Source organism: Oryza glaberrima, chromosome 3 (assembly GCF_000147395.1).
Source record: "Oryza glaberrima chromosome 3, OglaRS2, whole genome shotgun sequence".
NCBI lineage: Eukaryota > Viridiplantae > Streptophyta > Magnoliopsida > Poales > Poaceae > Oryza > Oryza glaberrima.
In genome coordinates this window covers 25,429,256-25,454,654 of record NC_068328.1, presented here as the reverse complement: position 1 = coordinate 25,454,654, position 25,399 = coordinate 25,429,256, and the positions used below count along the sequence as shown (strand labels likewise).

The 25,399-nt window shown below is 42.8% G+C and overlaps 2 protein-coding genes across 2 annotated transcripts; both read right to left on the bottom strand.

The window, feature by feature from the left end:
• Positions 1-5,413: 5,413 nt before the first annotated feature.
• On the bottom strand, positions 5,414-7,268 carry LOC127765500 (uncharacterized). Its single transcript, XM_052290411.1, has one exon. The coding sequence runs from the start codon at positions 7,102-7,104 to the stop codon at positions 5,821-5,823; it is 1,284 nt and encodes a 427-aa protein (XP_052146371.1). The 5' UTR covers positions 7,105-7,268; the 3' UTR covers positions 5,414-5,820.
• Positions 7,269-20,796: 13,528 nt separating this feature from the next.
• On the bottom strand, positions 20,797-24,789 carry LOC127766548 (tubulin beta-8 chain). The gene is made up of 3 exons (XM_052291620.1): positions 24,248-24,789; positions 21,714-21,983; positions 20,797-21,621 (listed from the first exon to the last, which is right to left on the bottom strand). The coding sequence occupies exons 1-3, from the start codon at positions 24,639-24,641 to the stop codon at positions 20,945-20,947; spliced, it is 1,341 nt and encodes a 446-aa protein (XP_052147580.1). The 5' UTR covers positions 24,642-24,789; the 3' UTR covers positions 20,797-20,944.
• Between the last annotated feature and the right edge of the window lie 610 nt (positions 24,790-25,399).

Here is a 25,399-nt window from a genome sequence, read left to right as displayed (position 1 = left end):
ATCTCAGCTGCAACTTACACGTGAAGATTGTCTTGAACTATGCACAAAAAGTATAAGGTGGAGGGGCTCGCGTGCAATTTGGTTTACTCACGCTTGCTCGTGTATTTGGAGCCCCTTATAATCGGTGATTTTTTTCTTTGAACAATTTTAATTTTTTATTATAGTAAAAAAATATTTTCTTTTGGCTATGCCACTTTGTCTAGCGTGACGAAACAACACAATTATATTGTCAATGTATTTTACATCACCACACTACCACACCAATGAGACTGGCGTGACTAAAAGGTTTATATTAATTTTTAAAATTTTAAAATGTTAAAAGAAATTCATAACCTGCCCTGCTCTGCTATATGGGACTCTACACCCACACCAATCAGATCGTACGAAGAGAATAATTCTCCATGTGAGCTGATAAGTGAAAGGATTGATGGGACAATATATTTGTTCTAAAACTAATCCCACCAATAGAGTATGTACTCTTATACAGCTAATATGCTGCAGTTAGGCCGAGTTTAGGGCCTGTTTAGTACGCGAAAAGAAAATTTTTCAATGTCATATTGGATGTTTGACCGGATATCGGAAGGGATTTTCGGACATGAATAAAAAAACTAATTTCATAATTTGCCTGGAAACCGCGAGACGAATCTTTTGAGCATAATTAATCCATCATTAGTATATTTAGATTACTGTAGCATTTATGGCTAATCATGAACTAATTAGGCTCAAAAGATTTGTCTCGCGATTTCCTCATAACTGTGTAATTAGTTTTTTTATTTATCTATATTTAATGCTTCATGTATGTGTCCAAAGATTCGAAGTGATGTTTTTGGAAAAAAAATTTGGGGAACTAAACGGGGCTCTTAGTTACAAACTTTTTTTCAAACCTCCAACTTTTCCATCACATCAAAACTTTCCTACACACAAACTTCCATCACATCAAAACTTTCCTAACACACAAACTTTCAACTTTTCCATCACATCGTTCACATCAAAACTTTCCTAACACACAAACTTTCAACTTTTCCATCACATCATTTTAATTTCAACCAAACTTCGAATTTTAGCGTGAGCTAAACACACCCTTAGTTTTGTTTTAACTTGACAAGACCAAAAGTCCCTGAATCACGCGGAGAAAACTTCCCAGGCCAGCTTCTAATGTGACTTTTTCTTCGTTGTGGTACCTTTCTTGCTACACTACTAGATGCCAAGGAAAGAGCACCTAACAAATCGAAAACGTGAATCACAGTAATCACAGGATCATACTTGGATTCTTTGCTCCTCTTTTGTCCGCGCCAAATCGGTCAATCCCACGAAATTACTGAAATCTAGCACTAAATCATACTCCCTTGATCTTTAAAACATATTTCTTTTATTATCAAGATTAAGGAGAAATTAACTTATCCATCATATAATAAAACCAAGAAACTATATGCATGTATATTTCTTTTATCTTTTATTGACTTTAACAGAGACTGAAGATATAAATCATCTTCATTATCTAAACAATATACATAGATGCAACCAATGAGTATTAAAATAATTTTATGGATTCTGATCAATAATTTAATTTAACACATAGAGACTAAAAATATATTTAACTCATTTGAAAAAACCAAAAAATGAAATATGTTTAGACTTTTAGATAGAGGGACTATGTGCCGTAGTGAATATACCTTTCTTACTGTAGTTAAAAGAAAACCTTTCTATATAACTTCATTTCTAGACACCCCGAATCAATTAGATATGCACAATAGCATAAGCCCCGTAATGGGCTCGTGGCACCAATGAATTTTACACATACCTGTTTAGAGCGAAACAATTTGATTCCCGCTGTGGCATCAGGAAGAATTTCCTCGAACGTACCGTCTTTTTTTTTTTTTTTGAGAACACTCAACCGTCTGGTTCGTGGTGAAAAAAAGAATCAAGAGTAGACTTTGACCAGAAGAAGCTGCGCTAATGATAGAAAATTCCGAATAACTCCAACCAAATCTGCCGGGATCACCAACTCTACCATATTTTCAACCCACGTACTACCCAATCACCGGCCGTAACTCCATGGAGAAGAAACGCGTAGCCCAAGAAACTCCAAGAAGAAGATGTCATGTTTGTTTGGCGAGAGAAGTTATAATAAACCGCTGACAAACATGAGTGTTGCTGTGTGGCTAAACTAGAGGTTTCCCTCCAGGATCAGTCAAATGGCAGATGCTAGTAGCTGATTTCATTTTCTTTTTTCCGAACGAATATTAACTGATTATAAATTTGCACAAGAATGTCCCCTATCGGCGTCAGCGTCTCAGCGGTGCTGCTAGGTTCCCTCGTCGATCTTCCAAATGTCTGCACCAGTACGTCTCTCCGAGCCAAGCAGTCCACAGCAATCAACAAATGACGACGGATTCAGAATTTCAGATCGCCTAAGGCTGTGTGATTAGCTGCAACCAAACGGTGACACGCATAAATCTTCTCTTTTTATTTTTGATTTTTTTTCTCATGCAATTGGGGGGACATTCTTGTGCATAGACAGTTAACAGTACGGCTGGAAAAACGGGCTTCACCACTGGGAAAAGTCCATTTGCGACTTGCGGCGGCATGAATGCCAGTACAAGACCCAGCACGGAGAGTGACGAGACACGGACACACGGTGCCAGCCCGGCCGGGTGCGCGGCTACGCGTTCTCACATGAGCCCTCTCCTCGACGGCTGAGGCCTGAGGCAGAGGCGAGAAGCCGCGCGAGGTGGCTTTCAATTTGGTGGTAGCGAAAAACTAGTGCAGCCGAAGCCCGCGAACCGGGGCGGCTGCTGCCTGCCTGCCTGCCTTTGCTTGCCGGCTTTGGAATGATGGCGCTCCCAGGCTTTTCCCCTGCGCGCAGGCTGCAGCATTGTGGTCCACCCGGCCGTCGGATCAGATGGATCCCATGGAGTTCTCAGCTTGGATCATGGGGACCGGCCGGGATGATGCCGAACTCTGCAGCTTGTGCTTGTCTCACTAGCCAGCACTATTTTACTCTACGACCGAGTGAAACCCATAGGCCGGCAGCCATAGCAGCAGTAGTAGCCCATCAGTACTCCTGTTCAGTGGGACGGTGCTGTGCAATCCAATGCAGCTTCTGATCATCGCAAGTCGCAACAGCCATGGTCGGGATGGATGTGTTTAGTTCACACTTTTAGAAGTTTGGTTGAAATTAGAATGATGTGATGAAAAAGTTGAAAGTTTGTGTGTATAAGAAAATTTACATGTGATGAAAAAGTTAAAAGTTTGAAGAAAAAATGGCGAAAATGTTCATGATTGCCACTTGGGTAATCGTCGATTCGACGGGGAGGGGTGTTCCGTTGAATGGCAGCGAGAATATTCTTGCATCACATCAAGAAAAAAGAAATAGTGTATCATCAACAACACTAGTGCAGCCACCAACAACACCAAGGTCACATTTAAATCGTAGAAATGAGAAAAAAAAAATAAAAGAAAAACACATAATTCTAATAGAAATGAAAGTGTAAAACAGAATATTACAAAACATAGGATAAACACATGAATGACTGTTTAATTGGATTGGATTGTAGGAAAACACATGAATCAAATGAGATAGATAGACTCAAAGAAAATTTTCCAAAAGTTTGAGCTCTTACTAAGTTTTCTTCAAAATCTTTATAGGATTAACCATTCCATAGGAAGGATTCAATCATTTGCTTTAAAGGCATTCATAGGAATTTTTCCTATAGAATTGAAATCCTCCAAAATTCCTATGTTTTTCCTATGATCATGAGAAGTTTCCTCCTCCCATCGCTCCCACCTCAGGGGTGACTTGGATGGTGAAAACTTGCCACAGTCGCCCCCTCCCCCCTCCCATTCGCCTCGCCACCGCCCGAGCGGCTCATCGACAAAGCCGAACGGTCACAAGAATGGTAACAGAGAGGTGCTTCCCCCTCCCGGAGAAAGCCTAAACAGCTGGGGTCCGTGGTTGCACCACCCAACCCCGGTTCTCCATCGGAGCTAGTGAGAAGTCCAGTGGAGGAGGCTTTGGAGGAGATGTGGCTGCGGGGTAGAGGGCGTGGAGGCGGTGTGTGTAGAGGGACGGGCAGGCGGTGGGGGAGGGGTATGCACGGCGGATCTTGTGTCCTCTACCTTAGATCCGGTGCCCACCCCGCGGTTCCGGAGATGGCAGCGGAGGAGAGGTTTGTGGCAGGAGGTGGGGAAGGAGCAGGCGCAGCGACAACGGAGCGTGGATCCGGCCCCAATGGCTAGATCGAGGCCCTTCCACACCAGATTTGGCCGGAAGAGACGGATGTTGTTGTGGCAGTGGGCGAGGGGGCGACGGTGGCGAGGCTAGCCCGGTCGGTGAGGGGCACAAGTGGCAACAGCAGAAGGCCACAGGACATGGCTGGTAGCGGTAGGAGGACTTGCGACACGTAGTCACAGTCGGCGGCGGTGCATGGCCAATGGTAAGAGATCAGCGCGCAGCAGGCAGCGACGATGGGGCGCCAGCATGATAAAGGTGATTGTCGAGAGTGGTGTGGCGGCGGGGGCTATGGGAGTTCGCGGCGTGCGCACGGCTTGAGGTGGGGGTGCTGCCATGGGATATCCAGCCGAGGTAGCGGCGATGGTGGTGTTGTGAGGTGGGTGCTGTAGGCCTGCAACGGGCTTGGATATAGACGCTTGTCCTCTTGCGACGACGCTTTGTCGTCATAAGATTGCCACGTCGGTGGGCTAGTGCGAGAGAGGGAGGATCCATTCTTCTCTCTCAACCTCTCCCTCTCCAGCCCAACTACCTGGATGGATTCGGAGTGCGTCAGTGGTCGAGCTCCCTCCTGATGGCTGACTGGCGACGAGGCGCTGGCACGGTGGCTGCGTGTCGAAGGTGGACGGGTGGTGGGCTGCTGTTTCCGGATTGACCTCGACTCGGGAGAGCAGAAAGATCACGGACAAAAGCCCAGCCTTAGGGCCAGTAATGACCACGTCTGCGGGCACCGCTTTTCCCTTGAGGTGTTGTTGTATGATCTCCTATGCTCTCCCTGTTGGATTTCTTCGAGTGAAAATCTTGTCTTGGATTCTCACGACAGGCGGCGACGATACTTTTGGGTGGCATCGTCTAGAAGATTCTTTTCTTAGGGGTGTCGTGTTCATTTACCCTTCAGTAGCGCGATTTGGTTGTAGAAGCATGATGTGGTTGTTTTCTTTTCGAGGCTATGCCTTCGAGGGTTATACAGGCTTGTAATTTTTTTCCGCTCAATCAATAGAATCATCGCACTATCGGATTGTTTAAAAAAACAACACGGTGCAAAGAAAGCTGTAATCCTAAGGATGAACTGCAGACAGATTTCAGGCGAGACTCTAAGGGGCTATTTGGTTTCCAGGGACTTATTCCAAGTCCCTGTCACATCGGATGTTTGGACACTAATTTGGAGTATTAAACATACACTAATTACAAAACCCATTCCATAAGCTTGGACTAATTGCGAGACGAATCTTTTGAGTCTAATTACGCTATAATTTTGACAATGTGATGCTACAGTAAACTTTAGATAATTATGGATTAATTAGGCTTAAAAAAATCGTCTCGCGGATTAGTTCTCATTTATAAAATTAGTTTTTTATTAGTCTATGTTTAATACTCTAAATTAGCGTACAAACATCCGATGTGACTTGGCCTAAAAAGTTTTAGCCCCGTCTAAACACCCCATAACGTTGTTAAGTTAACATTGCACTTCGAGTTCCGATTCAGGAAGGAATGAATGCAAAGCACGAACGACACGAGCAACAAGAACAAATATTTATGTATTTGCTGCTTCTTTCTTTTGTCACTCAACTCTCCCCTTTCTTCTGCCACTAATTTACATCTTTGGGTTTGATCCTAAACCACCATGTAAAGCTCCGATCGCCGTTGCCGTCACCGCCCGCCGGCAATCTCTGAACCGAGCTAATGAACACGCCGCAAAGCACGGTGAACACGACGGCCGGGAGCTTGCCGGCGACGAGGCCTACGAGAACGACGGCAACGACGAGGAGCGCGACGGAGGACCGGGTCCCTCCCACGGCGTCGCCGTCTCCGGCGAGGACATCGGCCGGCGCGTCGATTTCTACCCGCGTGGCATTGCTGTCAGCGTCGGCGTCCGTGTCGCCTCCGTTCCCGCGGAAAGACGGCGAAGAATCCATCGATCTGGCGACGAAGGCGTCCGCGGCCTTGGTGCGCATTCCACGGCGAGAGTCCGAGGAATCCGTCGCCGTGGCGTCACCTCGGTTGCCTTCGCTGCTGCGGAAAGAACCCGACGAATCCTCCGCCTCCTTGCCCTTCATGCCCTTCTGTAACTTGCGGGGAATCAGCTTCCTCCATGACCGTTTCTTGGTCTTGACCTTGGCGTTGCTTGAGTCGTCGCCGCCTGCCGCGATTCTCTCCTCAATGGCGACTATCGAATCGTCGCCTACCTCGCTTCTCTCCTCAATGGTAAGGATGGAGAACTCGCTTCGCCTGGAGGAATCGGAGAAGCTTGCCCTCGCCGGCTCCACCTCCCGGATCGGCGAGACGTAGCCGCGCCCGTCCAAATCCAGCTTGTTGTTCGCCGCCGGCCGCCGCGGCCGCCGGGAAAGCGCGGAGGACCTGACGGACTCGAGCAGGAAGAGCGAGAAGGAGGCGACGGTGACGGCCGCGACCACCTTCTTGCTCCAGATCACGAGGAGGGCGAGCGACACCACGCCGACGAGCGAGACGAACCCCAGCCCAAGGCCGAACACGCGGCCCTTGGGCTGGCGGCGGAGGACGGCCTCCACCGGCGGAAGTTCCGGTCTCGGTCTCGGCTGGGTTGGCGGCGAGACCGAGACAGCGGCCGCAGGCGGCGGGGATGGTGGTGGTGGTGGTGGCGAGGAAGGCTGCGGCGGAGGGGAAGGCGAGGGCGACGGCGAGGGCGAGGGGGGAGCCTCCGGCCCGCCGCGCTTCTTGCGCCTGGACGCCGAGGCGGAGGGCTTCTTGAGGCGGCCATGGTTCTTGACGACGAGGTCAGCGAGGGAGGTGGGGAAGCCTGTCTGGACGGGGAGCGGGCCAGCGCGCGCCGGGCGGAGCGCGGCGAGGAGGCGGCCGAGTCGGCCGGCGGGTCGCTCCTTCAGCGGGCTGGGCATCGCCGGCGGCGAGCATAGGAGGAGGAGTTCGCCGGCGCGCCGGCCCGTGGCACACTGCTCGCCGCGGTTGGGCTTCTCGGCGCTCTGGGTTGGTGGCGGATTGGTGGGTTAGTTCCGCCTCAGACTTTGTGCGCGTGCGTGGCGTGGGGGCCTTGGTAGAGGGGAGAGCGAGAATAGTAGTGGACGACGCGATAGCCAGTGGTGCGTTTCGACGAAAAGAAAAATAAAAACCATCCAAATTTCCCCCGTTTCGCATGCGTTTTCTCGTCCAAAAAAACGGACCTGGGAGAGTGGAAGAGGGTTTCAATTTTAGAACGGCTAAATTTGAAAGTTTTGTTGGATAAGGTTGATGATGGGTTTAGCAACTCCTTGATGAGAAGGGAAGGGATTGTTTCTTCACATGACCTGATTAATCCGTCACAAGAACTTTGCCAATTTCTACATACTTTCTCGAGATTCATGTGACGTGAGGAGAGAAAGGGAGGGAGAGGGGGAATGAATTGGTCTCACTGCCGGAACCAACCGGCAACCGTACCGCTTGACTAATCTGTCTCGTGCCGGTCTCACAACGTTCCAGTGGCTGACAGCGCCCTCGCTAACCTTCCACGTAGTCAATTAATGCATCATTGCTTTGGATTGATTAGTACCAAGTGTATATTAAATCGATTGGCTAAGGCGCTAAGCATTTGGGGCCTTTATTTTGGTGTTTTCTTCATTTTTTTGGAGGTTTATAGGACCTTTTGGGTCTCAGGAGGTAAAGTACGTACTAGTAAAAATTAAGCTTCGATCATGACTCTTGATGTGAGGTCAATTCTCTTAACAGGGTCGTCACATGCTTGCACGTGAAAATAAGCTTAGCTCTGCGAATTACTTAGTTTGTTGACCTTGTGTATGTCTCGTAATCTAATTAGTTACTAGTTTGTTGATGTTGTGTCTTAACGAGAAGAACAGACTATATTCTCTTGGGACCCGCGGTTGTACTGTTTGTCTCCCTAGTTCCCATCCCATGTAGCTATGTAGGCATGCAAGCCCATTCGGAAACTCCCAAATAGTTTCTCAAAAAAAGAAAAAAAGAAACCCCCAAATCCTTCTTTTAATACTACAAAAATACTATCTTGTTGCTATCTAAAACATATAGTAATTCTAAGGAAATTCATCTTGTGTGTTTATTTTTTTTCAATCACTTCTACATCCCAAAGTTTTGCTCTATTTCTTTATAGTTGTACTACCTCACGGTTCTCATCCCGATGTACAAATCATGTTAGTTGACCTCATTTTAGAAATTTTTTGTAGTTTCACATTTTGTTGATTTGGATTCGTCTAATTTCACAAACAAATTCACACAACTTAAAAAATAACCGCCCTTTTAAGGTTTTGACGTAGGGATCAGGCATAGGTCTACCACTCAAGTTTTATAAAGTAAATTTCACATAACTACAATTATTTTATCAAAACTATCACTTAGCTACAACTTAAGCCAAACATTTCATAAAATTACAAAAATAACAAACTATTTTATTAAAAAACTATAACTTTTGTTGCTTACGTGTATTTGATACGTGAGACTAACTTACAAGAGTGCAAGTACCACATATGTGCTGGACAAGTGCACCCAACCTTTTTATTAGAAACAATACAAACAGATGTGCACACTCATCCCTATAAAACATACACACGCACACCATATCATTATTAGTACATTCGAAAGATTACACTGGTGGAGAAACCATCTTTGAACGGTCGACCAAATTCCACAATAGTCCCGGTTGCAATAAAAACCGGGACTAAAGATTATCTTTAGTCCCGGTTGAAAAGGTTAGAGCTACTTTTTGATCTTTAGTCCCGGTTGATAACACCAGCCAGGACTAAAGATCATCTTTAGTCCCGGTTAAAAAAGGTAGGTGATGTCAAACCCCTCTAATATCTTTAGTCCCGGTTGGTGTTACCAACCGGGATTAAAGATCAATCTTTAGTCCCGGTTGGTAACACCAACCGGGAAAAAAGATCAGCATGCGCGGAGAGATCGAGGCGCGGAGAGATCAAGGCGTGCGGGATCGAGATACATATCTCCTCCTCCTCCCCTCCTCCCTCCCGGTTCTATCTCTTCTTCTCCTCCCCTTCTCCTCGCTATCTTACACGCGGAGGATCCTCTCCTCCTCCCCCTCCTCTCCTCCTCCTCCTCCCCCCTCCTCCCCGATCTGCAGGCGGCGGCGCCACGCGAGGCTCCTCCTCCCCCTCCCCCCACTCATCCCTGATCTGCAGGCGTGGCACCGGCCTCGCGCGGCGGCCGGCGCACGGCGCTAGCTGGCGGAAGGCGGAAGGTGGCGGCTGGGCGGCAGGCGGAAGATGGCGGCTTGTTTTGTTTTTTTTTTTTTTGAGAATTTGTGATCCGGATTTGAGATGTATTTGATTTGTGTGTGATATGAATATGTGATGTATTTGTGATGAATTTTGTAGAAGTTGTGATGTAATTTTTTTAAAAGATTTTGTGATGTATTTGGAGATGATCGATTTGAGGATTTGGAGGTGATAATTGATTTGGGATTTTGGGGATGGGGATGGAGTGAAATCAATATATTAAAAACAATGAAGAAAAGAATATAATAAAGGAGCAGCCGGGAATCGGCCTGGCTCTATCTTTACCAACCGGGACTAAAGATAGAATTTTACTCCCGGTTATTTCACCCGGGACTAAATATAACGATCTTTAGTTCCGGATTTGTATTTCCAGTTGGAAAACCGAGACTAAAGGGGGGTTACGAACCGGGAGTAAAAACTACTTCTCCACCAGTGTTAGCCTGACATATATATCCTGAGAATGATGAAGCCACTTTAGGCATCTTGTTGTTGACGGGTATATCTCACATACCGCTGAAAGAGTAATTAACTGTAAATGCGAGCACTCGTGACTAAATTGTTAATAGCTCAACTGGTTAGGTTTCATGTGGTAGAACTAGCACATCTAGGTTCAAGTCTTAGACTTAATACGGACTTGATAGAGTAGTCAACTAGCAGCACTGGTCTAGAGAGGGTCATAGATAAAAACTGGAAGGTGAGCAAAACTCATGTCTGTGCAAGGGATTGAACAAAGAATCAAGAGAAGGAATCTTCTTAGTAATTCTAAAAGGACAAGAAAAAGCATATAAATTATCACATTGATAACAAATATAGAAATTCCCAAAATAACATGAAAAAAAAATAAAGTATCAATTTATAACATTTACATGAGCTAATATAAGATATAATGGAATGTATATACGAATTAGGGAAGGGCGCAAGTCGGCCACCCGATAATCCTTGGAATAATTTTTTTTTAAAAAAAACAACATGAGAGGCTCCAACTGTGTCAATCCTCATAACACTTTTCAATAAAATGAAGGAAAAAAGTTATGAATTACCTTCCTGTTCTCGAAAACCAAGCACTTTACATCCTCAACTATGCAAACTAGACAAACTACCCCCGAGCATTGTTTTGGGCGGTTTTGGCATAAACTGGCTGACGTGGCACTCCGGCGTGGCAAAAAATATTTTTAAAAATAATGGGCCCACATGTCGGTCTCTATATCAACTCTCACTCTTCTACCTCCTTCCCCCTCCATCTCTCTCTACCCTTGAACTGAGAGGAGATGGAGACAAAAGAAGCCCAAGGCAGCGGCGAAGAGTAGTCCCCTGGGATGTTGGCGACAGAGCGCAGTCGGCTGGAGAAGCCTAGTTTGGTCAGCCGAAGAAGCCTATGGCGGCGGCGGCGGTGACTAGTCCCCCGGGGTGCCGGTGGTGGAGTGCGGTCAACCGTGTAAGATCAAAGTGTGTTTTGATTCTTATTCTGTGATGAACAATTGGCATATGTGATTATTGGTTTTGATATTTGGAGATTATCGTCGAAGTGGTTTTGGAGATAATCAATTTTCAGGTGATGATCGGATTCACTGTTATTTTATGTGACCGGTCCGACCGGGTGGTGTATGCCGGTGAGACCGGTGGTGATCGAGCGGTCAGACCGGCCGGCCCACGGTTTGACCGGCCGACGCTACGTCGGTTTCGGTTTCGGGTTGTTTGTTTGGATATCCGTGATTGTTTCATGGTTATGGCTTCTAGATAGATACTATACGTATGTAATACTGTTGTTTGCTAACAATGAGTCAAGTTGGGGATAGCTTGGTCTCGGAATATGGTTTCTTTTTTTATTTCATGTGTAGGTGACTCGATGCCTCGGGAGAGTATTTGCGGTGATGGACCGGGAGTCGGCTTGGTGGTAAGACGATGTCCGTGGTGGTCAGATATCATGCGGGATACTAAGACTAGAGTTGATGCACGTGGTTGAAGATTTCATATGGCATACGATGGAGGTATTGTGTGCGTATGGGATGCAGAGTCGAATTTGGAAGGAGTCCAAATTTGGTACAATTGGTTATGTAAAGTTTGTGTCTTGTACTAGAGGGTTTCCTAAGGTGTTTAGGATTCTTAGTATGAGTTTGGTTCGTGGCTTTAGGCTGCCTACCTCATGTATAAATAGAGGGGGAGCGTGATGCTTCCCGGTATCGCTTTTGAGAGCAATTGAGTTGCTAGTTTAGTTAGGGTTTCGAGTTTAGTCGAGATTTTTGTAAGGAGTGCTGTTGGTGTACTTTGTAAACACAGACAGAAGTAATAAAGTTGTCATATACTTTGAGAGTTCTTCGATTTGTGTTTCATCGGGTTTCAGCGGTCTAACCGGCGACATACCGGCGGTTAGACCGGCGACAGGCGGCGGTCAGACCGACGGAGGAGAGACGGTCAGACCGGCGGCGACTTCACACGTGGTAGGCAATCTTCAGGCGGTTGGACCGGCGGATCAACACCGGTCAGACCGGCGGCACGAGCTCGGTCAGACCGGCGGATCAACCTCGGTCAGACCGATCTACATCGAATTTGAGGGTAACTTTTATTTCCGCTAAAAGATTGGGTTTTTGGGTATATCAACCATTCACCCCCCTCTGGTTGGCTTAGTTCTTGTGATTCGATCCTACAGACCGGACAAGCCTAGGGTGGCAGTGGCGGAGACTAGTCCCCCGCGGCGTCAGCAGTGGAGCATGGTTGGCCAGAGAATCTTAGGGCAGCAACGATGCGCGGTTGACCGAATAAGCCCAGTGGCGATGGTAGACTGGTAGACGGCAGCGGGCTCGTTGCCGCTTTCATGCAAGCTCCAACTCTGCCACCGCAGCCATCACCTTTGTGCAAGCTCCGCTACCTCTACCGATGCCTTTAGTGCCCTCTCCAAGGCGAGCCATCCACGAACTCTGTCGTGAGTAGAGCCCCGCCGCTGTGTAGCTCCACCCCTTGGAGGCCACTGGCTACCACGGTCGCCAGGTTATGGGATCCGCCATCTCCTCCCTGCTCGGCTCGATTATAGAGAGAGAGGATGGGGATTGAGGAAGAGAGGGATAGAGTAGAGAGAAAAAGGTGAGAGGGGTGAGTACGATATGTGGGGCCCACTGATTTTTTTAAAAAATAATTGCTGACTGGACTGCCATGTAGGATCAAAACCATTTCAGATTGAGTTAGGGGGTATTTTATCCGGTTTGTATAGTTGAGGGTGTAAAATATCTGGTTTTCGAGTTCAGGGGATAACTCGGTCGATCACGATGGTTAGGGGGTAATTTATACTTATTTTCTAAAATGAACTATGAATCACTTTTTAGACTTCAAAAATAAAGTTTAGTTAGGCCCCGTTTAGTAGGGCTCCAAACTCTAACTCCCAGCTCCCAACTCCAACTGCAGTGAGAGCTAACTCCTATAGGAGCTGAAGTGGGTACGAAAGTGTTTGGCTAGATTAGTTAGCTCCACTCTACCACGTTCCTTGTAGGCATTTCGTTGAACACCAGGTTGGCATCGGCTGCCACTGCTGCCGCCTGCCGACGCCTGCGCGCCTGCCGCGCCACCACTGCCCGCCGCCGCCAACGCAGCCCGTCGACGCCCGCCGCTGACGCCAACGTCACCGTCCGTCGCTGCTGTAGGGAGGGAGGAGGATGGGGAGGAGAGAGAATGGGAGGAGAGGTGTGAAGGGGTAGTTCAGTGGTATTTTTATGTAAATACATTAAAAATTTAAAGGGTAGTGGGTCTTTTGGGGTGGAGTGGAGTTATGGAGCAGTAAAAACCCAGCTCCACCCCGTAGTTCATTTATTAGGAGTAGCTATGCCAACTCCACTGCCAAAAAAGAAGGATCTGGACTGTTTGACACAGCTCCGATTTCAGGTAAGTTGGAGTTAGGAGCTGGAGCTGTGCCAAACGGGACCTTAATTACAGTAGTATCAACTAAAGTGGGCCAAGTTTTACCTGCAAGTCGGTTCTTTTGTAATGCATATAAGACTATTAGCCTTATTGCTTTCGTTATGCTTATCTTATCTGTATGGTTTATTAGTAATCTATATACAATTTGTGAGTAAAAGTTTTATATACTTGTTATTAGCGTTTTGAAAACAAATATTGTAAAATAATCTATAACGAAAAAACCACAAAATCAACTCTAGAACTAAAATTAAGCTCTAAAATTTAACTTTTAGCTTAATTATAAGCATAATTAGAAGTGAAATAATGGGCATAAGTGAATTAATTTTTTGCTTAATTATAAGCATAAGCTTAATCACTGTTACATGTTACTCCCTCCGTCCCCTAATATAAGTGTTACATGTTACTCCCTCCGTCCCCTAATATAAGGGATTTCGTCCCCTAATATAAGGGATTTTGACATTTTGATTGCGCTGTTTGATCATTCGTCTTATTAAATTTTTTTTGAATTATTATTTTTTTGACTTACTTTAACATCCAAGTACTTAAAGCATACCTTTTCGTTTTTTATATTTGCACAAATTTTTTAAATAAAACTAGTGGTCAAACAATGTAGGCAAAATGTTAAAATCCCTTATATTTGGGTACAGGGGGAGTAGTTGGTAAAAATTGTTAAATCCTTTTGTAGGAGGCAAAGGACACAATATAAAATTTAATTCAAATTGTACAGTGCATCAACGCGTCGATTTTACCTCGATTTTTGTTAATACGCTTTTCAAACGATTAAACGGTATGTTCCGTGAGAAAACTTTATATTTTAAAATATCAAATATATCTATTTATCAAATTTATAATAATTAAACCTTAATTAATTATGTGCTAATGATTTTCTCATTTTAAATGTACCAACTTAATCCCCATTTTCATCCGTTTCAAACACCTCAAACTGGCTAGATTCACTCTAGCGAAGATGAACTATCATATTCGTACATACGCATGGGCAGATCGACTAGCTCGTCGGTATTTCCACTGTTAATTCTTCACAATATAGGAATGCGATTGGACGAGTTGAATAAGACTACTGTCTTCCGTCCAATTGATTAATACTAATTAAGCTCACGTATTATAACTTCCTACGAAACAGATTTTCCCTTTTATTAACTAGAGTCGACGGATAGATGTAGCATATCATTGCAGCAACTAGCAAGTTCTCCCCTGACCAGCCAAAGCGGCCAATGTACGTGACGCGATTTCGAGGGTACTACCGTACTACTACCAGTCTACTAGTACTACTCCAACTTGCAAAGTCCCCATCACGCGGGCGGTTAGGTAGCTTGTGAGGGGTTCACGATCTCCGTGCTCACGCAGGGCTCGAGTCGAGCGGATGCATGCTGTGCGCGCGGCGGCGCCGCCCACCGCCCACCGATCTCCCGGGGCTTAGCCACCTTCAGTTTTGTGCAGTACCAGCCGTGGCAACGCTTTTCACGGTGGAAATATTGTTTCCAACTTCCAAAAGTACATACGTGTACTACTCTGTAGTCCGTATGCTCTCAGTTTTTGGGCGGCACCCAATTAATAATACTTATACATACAAATAAAAATATAATGACGTTTGTCATAAAATTCTTTACGTCCCATTACGTTTTTTTTCAATCCCTTATGTATTTTTGAATTTTGTCTTGTCCAGTATATATACCTTGAATTTTTATTTTTTGGATGGAACGGTTCAAATCCTGTTGCAAAGTTCGTTAGACCCCGGGCTAGGGACCTTCAGCAGTGAGCTAGTTGGATTTCGTAGGGCAGGAACATGGTTCACATCTTGTTCAAAATTCATCGCCTAAAATTTGAAGCTCTCCCTCAATCTGCTGTGTTTTTTTTTTGGTCAAATTTCAAACAAAATTTAGTGAATTTCAAAAATTCGCTCGAAATTCATGAAATTAGTTATCTCGTGAACCCTCGGCAGGAACGCGTGGCGAGAGCAAGTGCTCGCTTGATCATTAGTCTTTGGAGAACCTTCCAAACAGCATGCGACAGTGTGACACAGGGATAGCAGTGTAAAGTGGCGTGCGATGCTAACCAGGGTTTTCCATAGCATCCGCGGAGAGGTTATCGTCCCCCGTACTAAGACGGTTATTGCAATAACATCATGGTAACTGTCAAAAACCATGTGAATTCCATCTTAAAAAGATAAATTCAGAATATTCAAATCTCATCGAAGATAATGGTTACATAATGGTTACCGCGAGGCATGGTTCGTTTGACTTGGAAAAAAAAAGACGAGGATAAAAGAAAACCACAACCTCACACTGACAATAATGTAACAAACTAACATGGTGGTCCGCGCAGATTGCGCGGCTAGCATCATTATATTTTCTATCATATAATAGCATATATGTTTTCTCATTATATTATTCAAATATATTAAAATGACATCATAATTTTAAATTTTGCAATAACTTTACGAAACTACAAATGTGTAATATTCATATTGTATTTTATATATGTGTTAGTTATTAATTATTTTTAATATCAAATTTTAGTTATTTGTAAATTATATATATTCCTATATGGACTCTAGACTCGTCTTTTAATATATATTTTTTTAATTCCGAATTTTCTATAAATTGTATTTCTATATAGACTCTAGGCTCTTCTTCCAATATTATTTATTTTTATTTCTGAATTTTTATTATTTCTAATTGTATTTATATGTGGACTCTAAACTCATCTATCAATATTCTTTAATTTTTAATTTTTAATTTCAGTTACTTATAAATTGTATTCCTATATTGACTTTAAACTCTTTTTCCCATGTTTTTCTTAATTTCGAATTTTAGTTATTTGTAAATTGTATTTTTATATGGACTCAAAACTCTACTTTTAATTTTATTATGTTTATTCCGAATTTTAGTTAGTTTTAAATTCCTATATGGACTGTATGCTGTACTTCTAATATTCCTTATTTTTTAATTCCGAATTTCTATTTTTTTTTCTTAATTGTATTTCTATATGGAGTCTATACTCTACTTCTAATATTCCTTATTTTTAATTCTGAATTTCTATTATTTCCTAATTGTATTTCTATATGGGCTCTATACTCTACTTCTAATATTCCTTATTTTTAATTCCGAATTTCAGTTATTTTCTAATTGTATTTTTATATGGACTCTAGTCTCCTCTTCTAATATTCCTTATTTTTTAATTCCAAATTTCAACTATTTCTAAATTGTATTTCTATATGGACTCTAGTCTCCTCTTCTAATATTCCTTATTTTTTTAATTCCGAATTTAATCTATTTCTAAATTGTATTTCTATATGGACTCTGCTTTTTCTTTTTCTCCGATTAATATGAGAATTTCTAGGCCATGAGAGCGAACGTGGAGGCTCCTTTTTCTATTCCTTTAATAATATAACTAGCATGGTGACCCATGCAGATTACGCGGCTAGCATCATTATATTTTCTGTCATATAATAACATATATGTTTTCTTAATGTATTATTCAAATATATTAAAATGACAACATAATTTTAATTTTGTACTACCTTTACGAAACTACTAATGTATAATATTTATATTGTATTTTATATACGTGTTAGTTATTAATTATTTCTAATATCAAATTTTAGTTATTTGTAAATTATATTCCTATATGGACTCTAGGCTCTTCTTCGACTATTATTTATTTTTAATTATGAATTTTTATTATTTCTAATTGTATTTCTATGTGGACTCTAAACTCATCATTTAATATTATTTAATTTTTAATTTCGAATTTAAGTTACTTTTAAATTGTATTTTTATATTGACTTTAGACTCTTCTTCCCATGTTTTTTAATTTCGAATTTTAGTTATTTATAAATTGTATTTTTTTATGAACTCTAAACTCTACTTTTAATTTTATTGTGTTTATTCCGAATTTTAGTTAGTTTTAAATTCTTATATGGACTCTATACTCTACTTCTAATATTCCTTATTTTTAATTCCGAATTTCTATTATTTCTTAATTGTATTTCTATATGTACTATATACTCTACTTTTAATATTCCTTATTTTTAGTTCCGAATTTCTATTATTTCTTAATTGTATTTCTATATGGACTATATACTCTACTTCTAATATTCCTTATTTTTAATTCCGAATTTCTATTGTTTCTCAATTGTATTTCTATATGGACTCTAGTCTCCTCTTCCAATATTCCTTATTTTTTAATTCCGAATTTCAACTATTTCTAAATTATATTTCTATATGGACTCTGTTTTTCTTTTTCTCTGATTAATGTGGAAATTTTTAGGCCGTGAGAGCGAACGTGGAGGCTCCTTTTTCTATTCCTTTAATAAGTTAATAGATAGATTACAAAGATTATGACATCCACAATATATATGTCTCAAGCATTAAATCTTCATTTCACCTTATAGTCATGCCAAAATACAGAGTTAGCTTAGTGTTTTTCACAAATTTTATCAAACAAATATCATTATAAATCATGTAGAACCACTTTGGACCTTTTTTTTTTTTTGCTATTTCCACCGCCCCCCCCCCCCCCTCCTTTTTTTCAAAATTTGAATTCAAACAATTTTTGTCAAACCCAATTGTAAGTAACCCTATCGTGCCCCCACTGCAAATATGGTCAATGCAGTAACCGCGTGGTTACCGATGGTTTGGGAAACCCTCATGCTTTTTTTGATAGGATTAATTGACGTTTTACAGTCCATTTAAAAAGCTACTCCATCCGTTCTATTTTAAGCGCATCCATGAGTTTCTGTGTCAAACTTTAATCGTCCGTCTTATTTGAAAAAAATTAAAAAAACATAAGTCACATATAAAGTACTATTCAGATTTTATGATCTAATAGCAATAAAAATATTAATCATAAAAAACTTCAAATAAGATGGATAATGAAAGTTGGACACGGAAACTCATGACTGCGCTAAATGAGAGTGAGGGAGTACTCCATTATATGAGATGCATGAAGAAACGTAGGAGCACTGCAATTTTTGTGTTACCATCAAACAGGGCAACTTCTGAAGCTTTTCTCCAACGTGAGTAATGCGATTGAGACTTACGCGTCCGTTCCATTGCGTTTCTTTCACACTTTCTAACTCAACATTGATCCTAGCTACTTGTTGCATTCCAATGAGAATATCAAATAATAGAGATTACGTGGTGTAGGATGCCCAAACAACAAACCCAGCCATTGCCTTTTTTGCATGATCTGACTGATTAAACCTACTTTTCATGCGTGATACATGTCTTAGCATACATATCGTTGTCCTGAATCCTGAATATATTGCGTGTCACCTGCGTAGCGCCAAGCATCACTGTCAAATGAACTGTACCCAGTTACTGAGCAGAATCTCACCTGTTTATTTTCAGCAACAAACTCATCAGGCGAATAGAAATTAGAACCTAGAAGGCTAGAATACTCTGCAAAGCATCATCTTTCTTTGCTGCCCTTTTCCAGAGTCAAATTTAGCAAGGAAAAAAGAAGCTCAGCCTCATTTATTTCCTTTTGCCTTTTCCCCTTTTTAACGTCCTTCTAAGAATAAAGGTTATCCACTGCATATATTTCGTCCTTATACTGATGATCACGTGAATATTCGCCTCTTCGTGATCTTCCATTTGATTCTTCTTCTTTTCACCGTGCATGTCCCCTTCACTGAAAACATCAGCTAGCTGTTGTTGTTGTTATCAAAAGGCAAATCTCATCAGCCAAAAAAAAGTTGCGTCTTGTACCCCTAATATAATTGGATTGGAACCTGCCCTAACTTGTGAAATACGGGTTTGCGTGGCCCTGTGCTTGGAAAGCAGGTGCGAATTCCTCGCCAACTTGAGCTTCAGAAAATAGCCGCACTAGCTACCTTTGTTGCTTCATGTCGCCCTCGCGTCACAGATGAACCTCACAAAATATTGCTGGTCGATCGATCCACATATTTCCGGGGAATGATACTTTCTGACAGAATATATGTGTGTTTCAGATATGTTATTTGTGCCTTTTGGCTTAGCTGAAGAATAGCATTTCGTGGCTAGCTATAATGTCATTGAGCTTCTACCGTCGATGCATTTGCAATCTGTAAAACTCTCCTTTCAGTCTTAACAACATTTGATTGGTCGTCTCTTCGGCCAACCCGGCAAAAAAAAAAAAAAAGAAAAAGAAGAGAGAGAGATGTCATTCAGTTTGGCTGGTCATATTTTTTATCTGTTCTGTACTGTAAACATTTTCACAAGAGAGGATATATCTCGGTTTGCGGCTTAGGATTTGTAGTTGTACTATATACCGCATCTTGTTGTAAATAAGGAGTAGGGATGATGGAAGAGTATGACTGTATGAGGTCAGAATTCAGTGTGCGCTAGGACAAGAATTAGCCTGAAAGTCACCACTAAACAATGACTTTGCTTTCAGAATGCCAAAAGGTCACACCTAGTATATTAGCAGTACCCTCTCATCATAGGCGGTTTCATTTGGGTGAGAGATAGGCACAACACGTAAGACAGAAATATTTTGGGCATATATATACTTAAAGCGTCATGATGTGGCTTTTAGATCTTACTAGTAGATGGATAGGAGAGAGATCACCATATTTGCAGGAACAACTAGACCCTTTTTAGATGGGACTAAAACTTTTAAATCCCTATTACATCAAATATTTTGACACTAATTATAAATATTAAACATAGACTATTAATAAAAACCCATCCATAATCTTATACTAATTCGCGAAACGAATCTATTGAGCCTAATTAATCCATGATTAGCCTATGTGATGCTACAGTAAACATTCTTTAATTATGGAATAATTAGGCTTAAAAAATTTGTCTCGCAAATTAGCTTTCTTTTATGTAATTAGTTTTGTAAGTTGTCTATATTTAATACTCTAAATTAGTATCTAAATATAGAGACTAAAGTTAAATCTCTGCATTCACCTAAAACTTACTTTAAATAAAAAATAGTGCTTCCAACACTTCTTTTTTTCAAATAAGAAGTGCTTCCAACACTAGGACCCTGTCTTTTGTTTGTGCCACTATGACAGTGACAGAGCAACGGGCATCATGCTAGAGCCCCCTTTGGCAAAGCTCTCCAAATGCAAAGCTATCACAGTTGTAGAGTAATTTAAAGCGGCCTATGCTGATACATTGCAGCAATGTGTAAACTAACTTTTGCTTATGTCAATTCATGTCTCCCTTCAAAACAGAGAAAAACCAATGCAGGATGGTAACCGATCGAGAAAATTGCAAATAAAAAAACTGCACATTGAGATGCATGCACAGATGAAGATGAACACAGTAGAATTTAGTCCCATGAAAATGAATAGATAACATTTCCTAACATATACAGAGATAGAAAAGAGTAAACCACGGTTCATGTACATGAATAAACAAATTTAGACAGACAAGAAACCTGAACAACGATGACAACGAACGAAGGCATGCAACAAGTAGTAGCGCACAGTACACAAGCAGCAGCAGTAGCAGCAGACACGGCAACGGCACATTGTGTGTTTGTACCGATCGAAATATATGTAGCGTAGCGTAGCAGAGAGCCAGAGAGGCAAAGCGGGAGGGATCGATCGATCGATCGATCAGGCCTCGTCGGCGGCGGCGGCGTCGTCCTCCTCGTCGTAGTCGTCCTCGGCGGTGGCGTCCTGGTACTGCTGGTACTCGGCGACGAGGTCGTTCATGTTGCTCTCGGCCTCGGTGAACTCCATCTCGTCCATTCCCTCGCTGGTGTACCAGTGGAGGAAGGCCTTGCGGCGGAACATGGCGGTGAACTGCTCGCTGACGCGGCGGAACATCTCCTGGATGGAGGTGGAGTTGCCGACGAAGGTGGACGCCATGGAGAGGCCGACGGGGGGGATGTCGCAGACGCTGGACTTGACGTTGTTGGGGATCCACTCCACGAAGTAGGACGAGTTCTTGTTCTGCACGTTGATCATCTGCTCGTCCACCTCCTTGGTGCTCATCCTGCCCCGGAACATGGCGGACGCCGTGAGGTAGCGGCCGTGGCGCGGGTCGGCGGCGCACATCATGTTCTTGGCGTCCCACATCTGCTGCGTCAGCTCCGGCACCGTCAGCGCCCTGTACTGCTGCGACCCGCGCGACGTCAGCGGCGCGAACCCCACCATGAAGAAGTGCAGCCGCGGGAACGGGATCAGGTTCACCGCCAGCTTCCTCAGGTCCGAGTTCAGCTGCCCCGGGAACCGCAGGCAGCACGTCACCCCGCTCATCGTCGCCGATATCAGGTGGTTCAGGTCACCAACTACAACAACAGCAAATTGATCATTATTTCCATCATGTTAATTTCAAGCAAATTACACACACAAGGTCAAGGTGCATGATCGCTTCGCTTACATGATGGGTTGGTGAGCTTGAGGGTGCGGAAGCAGATGTCGTAGAGGGCCTCGTTGTCGAGGACCATGCACTCGTCGGCGTTCTCGACGAGCTGGTGCACGGACAGCGTCGCGTTGTAGGGCTCCACCACGGTGTCCGACACCTTGGGCGACGGGAACACGGAGAAGGTCAGCATCATGCGGTCCGGGTACTCCTCCCTGATCTTGGAGATGAGCAGCGTGCCCATGCCCGACCCCGTGCCTCCTCCCAGCGAGTGGCACACCTGGAATCCTGCACTCACAAAATTGCATGTCACTCACGTTACTACATACTCCCTCCGTATCAAAACAAACCAACTTAGGATAACCAACTTAGGATGAGATATTTCCTAGTATAATGAATTTGGATATAAGCCAGGAAATGTCCCATTCTATCTTTGGTTAGTTTATTTTGGGATAAAGGAAGTAGTTCATTCATACATGCTCTTGTATAATGCCCATTATTTATGACAGTTACAGTTAAAGGTATGCAACTATCCATCAGTAGTTATAGGACATTACTCAGATTAGGATAAGTATATGAGACATCTTAACTGAAAATGAAAATGATCTGAACTCTACTGTACATTGAGGTTTAGACATTTAACCGAGCTAAAGTTCAGATGCCCCTGTTAAGAGTCATGAAAGTGCAAACAATTCAAGAAACTAGCACCGCATTATCTGTCCTATCAGATCTCCGGACTAATCATATTCCTGTAGTACTAATTTGTGTTTCTAATAATATGTAAGTTGAATCCGAAAATGTGTTTATATTCTGTTTCTGATGATTACGTGCACTAAAATCCATTTCTCCCAAATACGTCCAAAGGCAATCATGCTAAGTACATATGCAAGTAATCAGAACATCATCACTAATATAATCCATCCATCGATCTATCATGTAACCCAACCACCAGAGACTGGCAACAGCCTGTCTGAGTGTCTCATCCGCTGTAACCACCACCGACGGCTCTGTTCCATTAGCTGATACATCCTCCTCCTCCTTCACTCTTTCTTGTGTTAGGTCGTACAACATTGTCACTAGTCACAGTATGATTGTTTTTCTACTACTAGTAGTACATTATTATTGTGATGATGATAACCTCATGAACCTTCACCGGCAAAAGAAGATGGTGAGATGCGATGGTGATGTATTTCTGTACCGAAAACTCGCATCTGACCGACAATACCAGTTGTTTGCCACCTGAGGAACTGATGAAAACTCTCTCTCAACGACAATTCTATTCGCCAGAAAGTAGCAGTTAGGGGATATTTTTTTTTAGTTTGTTGCTGGGTTCAATTCGTTTGGGCATACGTTGTACCTCGCATTTTCAAGAAAACAATGATAATTACTGATTACTGGGTAACATTTTTAACATGCATATCTTACATCTTGGCAATGAATGAATGCATATAGTCAGATTCACCTTTTATGCATAGAGGGAAAAATAGTATTCAGCGCACATAAGCAGTACTCTGTACCTCAAGTATTCTGTGAATTTTTTGTGCATTTGAAGTTTTTAGAACCTTCATAACATGTATCCATAGTGTTCCAATTTTTAAGCAGTTGATTCAACTCGATATAAGATTTACAGATCTAACACAGAGAACTACTGAAATTTAAACCAACAATATATGGCGCCTCAATTTCTAGCCTGTGTTGATCCCGATTTCCCATCATGCCAATGGATCAACTTGACACAGGATGAATGTCTCATTCCGACAGGTGGAAGTGGTGTAATGTGATGGGGACTGAAAATAATAATTTCATCTTATTCGATTTTTTTTTGAAGATATTCCCAATTTCAACCACGAGTAAAGATGTTGTGCTTCTGTCTGATTAACCCGATCCAACCAGTACTACTATGTATCATGTATGGTCTTTTCCATGTATGTCCAAATTTGGGTTCAACAACTGGTGCTGCTGGTATTCCTATTCAAATCCAACCTAAAATGGTATGATAAGTTTGCACACTGAAATTCATTCTTGAAATTTGCAGCACTACTGGTTTGTTTTGCTCCTCAAATTGAACAATCCACACTCTCATAACTGGAACCACCAATTCATTTTTATTTTATTTTTTTTTCTGAGACCCACAAGCTATTCATACCAGATTGCTCATTATCAATGCTGCCAAGTTGGCATATTACTCTGTTGTCTAACAAAAGAAAAAAAAACTCCAGATTCTTTTCATGCAGATCTTAACACGCTGCGGTGATAGGCTAATAATGTGTAGCATAATACTGTCTTACCTAAAAATACACACAGAAAGTACAAACCTTGTCCACTTTTAGGATGCCACCGTCTAAAATGATCTTGCCAAAAAAAAGTTAAAGAATCATATGATCCTAGTCTAAATTTTCAGCGACGGTTTCCAGAGGCCCGAGAAACACGTATGCAGAGAAAATGCAGAGGAATGCCATGAACGCAAGGATTCGTTTTTTCTTTTTTTAACGAAACACAGTGAATTTAAAGAACAAGAGGATATGTATATATAAAATCGACGTGTACGTTACCTTGGAGGCAGTCGCAGTTCTCGGCCTCCTTGCGGACGACGTCGAGGACGGAGTCGATGAGCTCGGCGCCCTCGGTGTAGTGGCCCTTGGCCCAGTTGTTGCCGGCGCCGGACTGGCCGAAGACGAAGTTGTCGGGGCGGAAGATGCCGCCGATGGGGCCGGAGCGGAGCGAGTCCATGGTGCCCGGCTCGAGGTCCATGAGCACGGCGCGCGGGACGTGGCGGCCGCCGCTCGCCTCGTTGAAGTAGACGTTGATCCGCTCGAGCTGCTGCGGCGACGTGCCGGTGTACGTCCCCGTGGGGTCGACGCCGTGCTCGCCGCAGATCACCTCCCAGAACTTGGCGCCGATCTGGTTGCCGCACTGCCCGCCCTGGATGTGCAGGATCTCCCTCATCTTCGATCGCTCGCCGCGCGCCGATCGGTGATCCGATCTCTTTCTTGGTTGTTCTTGGGAGGTGGTTTGCGATCGATCGATGGAGAGAGGGTGGAGAACGTGGGAAGGAGAGGAGGAGGGATCGTGGGCGCTTATATCCCGCGTTTGGAGGGAACCGCTTCTCTTTCTGGGTGTTATGGTTGTGCGTGGACCAGGTGTATGGACAAATGCTTACACGTATTGATATCGCTTCAATTTATTTATTTTTTTACGGTTGTCTTCGAATTTTAAAGAGACGGTTTTCTTTGGAACTTTAAATTTTTATAGGTGACGCGTTATTTTTGGTCTGAGTGTGTTTTGGTTATTGCAAAAGAAAGGTTGATCAAGCGAAGTACTTAATTTGTGTGGACATCTGTTTTATATTATAAATCGTTTTAATTTTTTTCCTAATATAAATGCAATAGTATTTTTAACATAAACAAACATATTGTCAAGATATACTGAATGTTACACTAATATGATGTTAAAGATGTTATTTTTTCTATAAACTTGATCAAACATAAAGTTGAAACGACTTATAATATAAAACGGAGAGAGTACTAGAAATTTTGTTCTGGATTTGTTGCAGGTCAGGTATAAATCTAGTTGTACTAAATGTTCGTTTTAATTAGCGATATGGAATTATGGATGTGAGTATTGAAGTACCTGTGTAGACCATGACTCCATGAGTATGTAAAGATGTGCCAGGGTAGACCGCATGAGGTACTGTGGTATCAAAG